This window comes from Seriola aureovittata, chromosome 20 (genome assembly GCF_021018895.1).
Source record: "Seriola aureovittata isolate HTS-2021-v1 ecotype China chromosome 20, ASM2101889v1, whole genome shotgun sequence".
NCBI lineage: Eukaryota > Metazoa > Chordata > Actinopteri > Carangiformes > Carangidae > Seriola > Seriola aureovittata.
Window position 1 is genome coordinate 20483985 of NC_079383.1, and position 9121 is coordinate 20493105.

The following is a 9121-nucleotide window of genomic DNA, read 5'->3' on the forward strand; positions in this document are numbered from 1 at the left end:
CACTAGGCCTAAACCTCATATCGCTCCCTAAAATCCCCAGAACAGTTTGATTGCATCCTAGTGGCCAGTCCAGCTCACAATACAATGGCATAATGCTCAGTTTTTCAGAAACAGGCTGCAGTGAACTCAGCTGTGGTGGTACTACGATGCCACCTGCTGTTAGTCGATGATACTACAAAGCTTGTAGTCAAAGACAGTCATAGATTAAAGCTTTGCAGACATCACTCTTTTCGGTTTGTCCTCATGCAGGTTTAATGGGGAAACTAACATAATGAATTTTAATCCTTTTTTTTAGTCAAATAAAAAAAAATGCATGACGAATATTGTAGGTGTCTAAAATGTTATGTTGCTGTAGTTAAAATGTTAACACATGCAGGCCTACAATGAATCTCGATATCGGTTCCAATGGATAATTGCCAAAAAATATGTTGCCAAACTGAACAGTCTTCGCCATTATGAAATCTGTTGAGAAAAAAAAAGTAACATATGACAGGGATTTAAACTTTAAAGCATTTATTTTGAAGGTTGGACATACAAACCGGAAGTTTTGTTTTCGCTTAGTTATGTTTTTTTCGTCAAAAATCAAAATAATCAAGTTATATTTTTGTTTTGCTGCGATAACTTAATTTCAAAGAACTGCAAGATCATAAAGAAGAAGAACAAGAAGAAGAAGAAGAAAATGAAATTTGACGTAACTTACGTCTACTGTCGCGCACAAGTGACGTAGCAGAAGGGTCACGTTTGTAGCACACGCGGATATCAACACCAACCAACCACTTCACATACGAGGTCTGTCTTTAAACGTATTTTACAGCCGACATGTTAAGTTTTATACACAGTTTTATTCGTTTTGTTAAATCAACGTCACACACACACACACACACACACACACACACGTTGTTGTACAGTAAACAGACAGGCACACAGTCAGTTGTCAACAACATTTGGACGATGCGTGTTTTAGTGTTTTAGTTGTATTAATCTTTATCTATAGGTTTATCAGGACATCCATTCACGTGCCACTTATCTATTTTTTTTTTTATATCCCAGTCTTGGTATCTGTTTACTTTTAGCCAATTTCCTGTTTAGGATATTTCACAGCTGGGTGACGTGGACCAAACAAACAAAAACACACCATATGACAAAGATTATCTTTATTATCGTCTTTTCTCATTTTGTTACTAATGCTAGAAAGTAGTAAAAAATAAATATTTTCTGTAATTTCCCACAGTCCAAAATATAACCTCTTCAAATGTCATGTTTTGTCCGGCCAACAGCTCAAAACCCAAAGATATTGAATTTACTATCGTGTGGAAAAACAAAAACCTCAAATCCTCAGGAACAGTAAATACGACAAGGTATTGAAATGATTATTGATTGATATTAATTGACTCTAATTATTGCAGCTCTGATGACAACATGTGTTGATGTATTTTATTAAAATCACTGCCATGTTGTCTAGCTGCTGCCCTAGACATCTCCTATCACCATTGTGACTAGTAGTAGTATTGCTACTACTACTATTACTACACTGGTAAACAGGAACAGGAAGCCTGACACCAAGAAGTTGTGGATGTATGTTGTTTAATACCAGACTCTGCCATCAGCTCCTTAAAGCCTACAGCAGGATGTATTTGTCTAGACAGATGGAGTGTTTTTCCACTCCAGTTTTGGTTCTGACTGGTCTGCTGCGAGCGGCAGGTTTACAGAGCTATGCTTTTATTTTATTTTTTATACGTTGATACCCTTGAAGAACATCCTTGTTTTTCAGCCTCAAGGCCACATACTGAGAGTGTTTGTTTTTGTTTATGGTGTAACTCCTGGTTAAAGTCTAGACAGCATGAAAATGCGAAGAGGTTGATCTGCAGAATAAAATAAATAAATAAAAATGTCTGAACGAGTTTGTTTGGCCTCAATTTTGCTGCATTGAGAATCACTTTAGCTGCGCTTATTATAAATCATCTGAACCTCTTGAACCTGTTCAAGTGTTATGATTCACTGTTTGAAGGAGTGAGCTTCTGGCATAACAAGGTGTCACTAATCAGGAGCGTAGGAAGCATGTGGGGAACTTGGAATAATCTCAACATCTGTCTTGTTCAGAGGAGTCGTGAGGTCATGTGATCGATGTGGACGCCGCAACACTGGATAAAAAAAATAGGACACACGCCACAAGAAAACTCTCCCATGAAAATAACCGTGCCGACTGGGGCTTTGTCTCTCCCCAGGTAACATGGCGAAGAATAAACAGAAGGGGAAGAAACAGAAGAACGTCTTTCAAGTGGCAAACAAGCACTTGAAGCACAAGAACAAAGCCAAACCTGTCACAACAACACTCAAACACGTAAGATCTCGCTCCTCTTCCTTTTTTTTTTTTTCCTTCATATTTTCACACATATTTTCATTCTTTCTCACCCTTGCGTGTAGCGTTTGCTGTGCCCACTCCAGTAGTGTAATTTGTGGCTTCACAGATCAATGCGGTGAAAAATGAGAAGGTGGAGAGCCTCAATCAAATCTTCACAGAGGTCCAGAGGGATTGTAAAAGCGTTTCAAAGTCTGTTGCTCCTGAGCCAAAGAAACAAACACAGGTAGAGGAGGAAACTTCTCCTTCATCACCTAACATTTCAATTCTCCTGATATGATTAATAATAATAATTTTCTTTTTTATTATCATATTAGGTTGTCAGGGTGCCACCGAAGGAATCTGTAAATGTTGACAGCGCTGCCCAACTCTTCTCTCAGCTATGACGGACCAGGAGAGAAGGACTATGACTGAGGGATCTGCGTCTCTGTGCTCGTGTTCAGTTGTTGAAATAAAGTCTCAGAGCAGCTGCAGAAATACATCTCGTGCCGAAACACAGACTGCAGAAGAGTGTAGAACGAGAAGAGGCTGCAGTCGTGGCATGATGGTAAAATGTTTGTGTATAATTTAAGCACCCTGTATTTTCTGTGCAGAGAAATGTTATCACTTTTGTCACAGTTGTGATGTTGTTTCAGGAAGATAGGATATTTCGTTTGTTCTTATCTTTAGTGTGGAAATGGTTGCTTTCTCTCTGGATTGCAACTAAACATTATTTTCATTATTAATTGATGTGCTTTTTATCTTCTTGATTAATTGATTATTATTGTTATTTTCTTTATGAAATATCAGAAAATAGTTTAAAAAAAATGCGAATGTTTTGCTTGAAATGTAGCAACAAAAAAAAAGATTAATAAATTAACAAAATAGTTGCCAAGTATATTCTTCTTGAGTCTGTATGTAGTGAAAAGTAATTTATAAAAGTTATTTTAACCCTGGAGCATGTTTTTGAAAAGAATTATTCAACCATGTGGACTTTATTTTACTGTCTCTGTGAATGTGGTTTCAAGGTTTTCACACCCTTCTTCTTTTTTTTCTCCATGTCCCTGATTCAGTGTTAATGAAGCTGCTGCTTGTGATGATGAAGGTGTTTGCTTTCGAGAGTTTTGTTACCCACGGTTCTTATGGAAGTCGTTAAAATATTCATGCAGGAACTGTAACAGAATGTAAATGAGAACTGCACATACAGTACAGCAAGCGTCTCGTTAAATATCTCATCTCTGCACAAATTATCGTACGTGACGTGTTTGGAAAAGGCACAAACAGAAAACGCTACACGTTGAGTTAAATGTTCATTTTTCTTTTGTGGTTTAGAGGTTCAACTCATTTCTGAGTCCATACTTTGTGTTGCAGCCACGTTGCACCGCATCACATGCTCAGGTGTCTTCTGTATTTTGTCCACACCTGTATGTACAAGTTCTATTTCAGCACCTCACACCATCATTTCTATTAGGAGAGAAACCTGAAGATGAGGTATAGATTTTTCTTTTGGCACCACCAGTGAGCAGGGTGCAGTTATCAGTATGCTGCTGCTGCCGCCGCCGCCATAGCAGCTTGACATCGAAGGTCACGGGTTGCACCAGTGCCCGGCTAATTGCTTGTCTCCGTGGTGACCTCTGACTGTGTTAGTTGGTCAATAAATCTGGGGCACGAGCAGGAATGGTAAACAAACCGGTGCTCGAGCGTGTTGACATAAATAAGCAAATGACATTTCCAAGGTTGGAGATGACTGTCGTGACGGAGGCGTTGGCCTGAGTGATGGTGTTAATCCGCCTGCGAGAAGACGCCTCGTGTTCACGGAGGTCGTTAGAGAAGCTTAAACCTGCAGTTAATACATTATCACTTTAAGACGAGCTTGGTGAGCAGTTCTAGTCACACACCCAGCAGAGGTAGATGCAACATTACACAGTGGACAAAAGTATGTGGACAGGAATGTATTATGTTATAGTTTTTCTAGAATAGTAGACACGGTTGATTCGGGGTGTTACCAGTAGAAAAAGGTCTGTTTTTCAGGGCGTTCAGACTGATTTGATCAAGATGAGTCACAAACAGATTCCCAGATAAAACTGTGACTCCTTTTATCTACAACCAATGATGTTTTGACTCCTGAAGTCTAAAACCAGTGACGTCGTAACGTCCGTCACACTGTAGGATTTGATGAAGAGCCGTGAATCCTGTATCTATATTCACTATATCTATGTTCAGAAAGACAAACACGGGGCAGATGTAAATGACAGAGTCGCAAATGTATTTACAATAAACAATATATTCACAGGAAGTGATAGATGCAGAAAAGGGGAGGGGTGGGGGAGGGGGGGAGGGGTTCAGGAAGAGGGATGTGCTGTAGCTAACACCTGTTCTTCTTCTTCCCCCTTTTATTCTTCTTCTTTGGTTTGTTCTTTTTTTTCTCAGACGTTTGTTTATCGTCTGTCGTCTTTCTCTCCTCCTCTTCCTCCTGACTCTCATTCTCCTCCTCTTCCTCCTGACTCTCGTTCCCCTCCTCTTCCTCCTGACTCTCGCTCTCCTCCTCCTGCTGTTCCAGCTGCTGTTCCTTCCTGCTCCAGTCTTCCTCTCTCTGAACCTGCTCCTGCAGTTTGGCCTGCAGTGCTCCACACTTTGCCCTCCACTCTTCCTCTTTGCTCTCCAGCTCGAGCTCCTTTAGAGTGAGCAGGGCCAGGACATCGATGTGGGCCCTGGTGCGAGCCTGCCTCTTCTTGATGCCCCTTTTCAGGAGCTCGTCTTTCTGACGCAGCTCCTCTTGGAGCTGGTTCTCCGCCTGCTTCCACTCGTTCTGCTGCAGGTCAGTTTTCTCCTCCAGAGACTCCCTCTCCTCCTTCAGAGACTTGACCTCCTGGATGGCGGAGAACAGGGCGTCCCTGAGGCCCTGCTCCTCTTCATTGTGATGGAGCTGGTTGGTCTGCAGCTGCACAGCATCTGGCCTGTACTGTGTGGGGCCGTACAGGTCCGCACCAAAGGACTGAAACACGGAAACAAACATGAAGTTCATGTCTAAAACTGCAGTCCCACCTTAACACAACCTCTACTCTTATCCACACAGTTAACTTTGTTTTACTGTCGATTATTCTGGTGAAACTTAAAGATAAGGTTTTTAAATCAGGTCTCAGACGCCTGCTTGGTTAGTTATGTTACAGTACAATTTTTTATCCATTGATTAGAGACACTGACAGCGGAGTAATCTGTTTTGAGAGAAACAACACGGCGCATTTCTGCCCAACAAACCTACTGCAATCATAAAATCCTCCAACACTGTTTAGAAGCTTCTGTATTTCTCAATGTGGCTCACTGGATATTGTTAAACTGTTAAAACTCAACAAACAACCAAAAAAGTTTCTGCAGGTCAAATGAGAAAATCTTACCTGGTTTCTTTGTCTGTTCATTTCAGCTCAGACTGAACGGGACAGACAACAGCTGTTTGCAGCAGATGAAACGGGACTTGAAACAGTTTTGTGTTCAAGTTAAAGTTAAAACTAATTTAGTTACAGATATTTGTCGCTTGGCGAATGTGGACGGTGGGTTTGGTTCGATCACGGAGACACTGCTCAGCTCAGGTTTCTGGGTGTGAAGGAAGAGGTTCTGCATCATGATGTCAGAGTTCTACGGTTATGATGTCACAACTGAAGGTTCTGCTCAAGTGTTATAGATCATCAGGGTTCTAACAGAGTTCCTCCAGGGCATTTCACAGCTCCAGTGAAGAAATGATCAAAGCATTGTGGGAAAATATTGACATGATATTTTTTTTTTGTTTCAATGTGTTCAAGCACAGAAAAGCACCAACATCTTTTCAGTGGTAGAAGAAGAAGTGAACAGATGTTTTTCTCTGTAAAACGTAAAGACAAATGACACAATGTTTCCTGGTCTGACCTCCAGTCAGTATCTTATGTCGAGAAAACGGAATAATTATCTTTTGTTTTCTCGAGATAAAGGGATAAAAAATATATAAATGTGAGTATGGCCGTCCTTACTTTACATTAAACTCGTGTAAGTTCAACATTCACCATCTTTTTTAGCTTGTTTTTTGGTCTCTACTGAGTCCTGGGGGAAACTGTCTGGCTCTTTAGCCACTAAATGCTCCAGCACTATGTTCACCAGCTAGTTGCTAACTCAGTTTGTCTCCCATGTAATGATGGATGATGATGAGCTGGTAGTGTACCGTTACCAAAACATTAACATTGCGCCCAAAACAACGAGCTCAAAGTAGCTGGAATGCTACACAAAGCCGAGGGAACCTGCAAAGTCGGATGTCAGTTCTCTCTGGGTTCGTGACTATGAGCAGCCGCTTTCTCACATCAAGCACCTATTTGATCTTCGCTGCTGAAAACGAGCGACAAACCCATTTTAGCATCAACAAAAGTTCCAAAAATGACAGCAGAATCACAGGAAAATCCTCAGCTAATTTGACACATTTACTCTGAAATCCTTTCAGTTGATGCCTTTTGGGCGAAAAACATTTATTTATAATACAGAGGGAAAAGGTATTTTGACTGAAACGATTGGTGAGGAGCGCGTAGCAGATGCAGTGTTAAGGTGTCAGCCTTGGAGCAGGTGCTCTCCGCTGTGATCCAGATGACAGCACAGGCAGTGGGGTTGCACCAAAACACACCCTGGGGAGACAGATATCACACCAACGCACACACACACACACACACACACACACACACACGTTGAATCCTGAATGTGATCCACGTGAGCTGGTGTGGGGGTAGTTGGATGCGTGTGTGGTGGGTTGAGTGTGTGTTTGTGTGTTTGTCATGCCAGAGAGTGCTGTTAGTCATTTCTGTCGCTTCTAGTCATAAAAGTGTCCCGCTTTAAAACTTATTCCTCTGATCCAACTTCAAACTTAAAAAAAAAAAAACATCAATAATGTAAGAACTTGGCTCAGTGTGTCTCACTAAGCCAAATGGAAAGGAGCGCTAAAGACAGACACAACTAATGATGCTGTGTTTTTATAATTAAAAGTAAGCAAGAGAATTGATTTTCATAAATTACATTCATTGTGTTGTTACGAAAAGAAAAGGAAAAAAAAATAAATAAAAAATCTCCCACACACTTTTGACTGAAGCTGATTTGTCAGAAGCTTAATTGAATATAATCAAAAGGGACATTTGAGACAACCGCCAGAGCTGGAAACGTCCACAAGATGGTGCTCTGGACGGGCTTATCAATATGCATGGTGACAAGCGGGGAAGTGGATCTCACTCTGTGTGTGTGTGTGTGTGTGTGTGGGAGTTGAGGACACACAGAGAGAGAGAAAGAGAGGAGTGTTGGGCTCTCTGAATGCCAATAAGAAGCTGAAGGCCTATTTGCAGTATGTCATTCCTGCCGCACAGCTGGGTTTTTCACTCTGACAGGACTCGCAGCGAAAGGTTACAGCACCTGCACTTCTTCCTGTGACAGAAATAAGAATTCACTGTTTGTCTGTGCAAGAAGAGAGTCAGGTGCAGCGAATATGTGTGTGTATATATATATATATGTGTGTGTGTGTGTGTGTGTGTTGCCTCGCTTGTGTTTGACTATGCAGATTTGCTTTTCACACTCATTTCAGGTTTCGCAGCAGTTGTCACAACCAAGACTTCGCTGTTTCAGAGCCCTGACGGTGAAATACTCAATATTTAACTCCTTCCTCTTCCTGTTCAGACTTTGACTTTGAATAAAGCCGTATGAATTTAAAATGGCTGTAATTATGGCTGCAATAAAATGCATTCAATTTAGATTATTAGTCGTGATTAAAAATATAAAAAGATCAATTAAAAAAATGATCTTGACTCTGTTTCACTCTGCAGCATGAGCTAAAGATCACATAGTTCTGCCTGAAATGGAAATGAATGAATGTATATTTACTCACAAAACTGTCTTTACTGAAGTCGTTCCAAAAATGGAGACCTTTTCCTGTTCGTTTGATTCTCCCCTTAATGTTTTTAAAGGCATTTTGCCAACAAGTAAGGCAGCCAAGAATCCAATTATGTTTAAAGTTTGCTCTTCGGACCAGGATTCAGTTGAGCAATGACTTGCTGGGTCTTCACGGTAGCCAGAAATTCTCCTCACGCTCCCATGCCTGCAGACTTATCTCATGTGAATCTGTATATTTTCCTTCAATCTCTGTGTTGAAGTCGGGGATTCTTTTCGCCCGCTGCTGCGCCCTCAGTGTGATTTGCTGTTTGATCGAGAGTCCGTCCCTCCAGAAGGTAAGATTAAACCTGAGCCCGTGGTACTCTCCCCCCAGAAACACCAACACCATCACTGTCAGACGTGATAAGCAGCTAGCATAAAGCTAATATCTCCTATTCATGTTAGATATGAAATCTTTGAGCAGGAAAGAGAACAGATAACCTACGTTTACTCATGCACCCACGAGTCTTTCCCAGAGTCCAATCTCTCCGCCATCCGTCTACACAAATAAGTTCAGACTAGTTGATCTGACCGACATTGTCTTCTTAGCATCCATTTAGCTTTTTACTCGTCTGTTTGAATTTTGCAAAACTTTTCATTAGAGCTCTTGCATGTGTTGTTTTTACATGTGGTTCAGATGAAGAGTCTTGATTAAGAGGGATTAATTACATTATTTAAGTGGTAGCTGTGATTAAAATGGTTTGGATTCTCTTAATACGAAAGTTGTTTTTATTCTTTCTTTCTTTTTTCTTTTTGTGTCTCATTTAGCTTCAAGTGACAACAGACAATTTTTCTACTTTTCCTGCCAGAGCCAAACCAAGTGGTATTATTGTTAATCAAGGATCAAATATAAGAGCC

At 40.8% G+C, this 9121-nt stretch overlaps 2 protein-coding genes across 3 annotated transcripts; one reads left to right on the forward strand and one right to left on the reverse strand.

Annotated features, from left to right (window-relative positions):
* The first annotated feature begins 649 nt into the window (after window positions 1-649).
* Window positions 650-3294, forward strand: rbis (ribosomal biogenesis factor). The gene is made up of 4 exons (XM_056364496.1): window positions 650-789; window positions 2226-2341; window positions 2469-2585; window positions 2677-3294. Exons 2-4 carry the CDS (start codon window positions 2231-2233, stop codon window positions 2743-2745), a joined length of 297 nt encoding a protein of 98 aa, XP_056220471.1. The 5' UTR covers window positions 650-789; window positions 2226-2230; the 3' UTR covers window positions 2746-3294.
* An 839-nt stretch (window positions 3295-4133) lies between these two features.
* Window positions 4134-9121, reverse strand: LOC130161331 (cilia- and flagella-associated protein 251-like). Of its 2 annotated transcripts, XM_056364562.1 has the most exons (3): window positions 8220-9121; window positions 5734-6978; window positions 4134-5333 (listed from the first exon to the last, which is right to left on the reverse strand). In XM_056364562.1, the coding sequence occupies exons 2-3, from the start codon at window positions 5752-5754 to the stop codon at window positions 4704-4706; spliced, it is 651 nt and encodes a 216-aa protein (XP_056220537.1). In that variant the 5' UTR covers window positions 5755-6978; window positions 8220-9121; the 3' UTR covers window positions 4134-4703. The 2 variants fall into 2 exon arrangements, with proteins under 2 accessions (XP_056220537.1, XP_056220536.1); XM_056364561.1 differs by having other exon boundaries at window positions 4134-6978.

Coding starts and splice junctions, on each gene's coding strand:
- rbis (XM_056364496.1), top strand. CDS start 2,231: ATGGCGAAGAATAAACAGAAGGGGAAGAAACAGAAGAACGTCTTTCAA. Junction 2,342..2,468: donor TCACAACAACACTCAAACAC/GTAAGATCTCGC, acceptor GTGGCTTCACAG/ATCAATGCGGTGAAAAATGA. Junction 2,586..2,676: donor AGCCAAAGAAACAAACACAG/GTAGAGGAGGAA, acceptor TTATCATATTAG/GTTGTCAGGGTGCCACCGAA.
- LOC130161331 (XM_056364561.1), bottom strand. CDS start 5,363: ATGAACTTCATGTTTGTTTCCGTGTTTCAGTCCTTTGGTGCGGACCTG.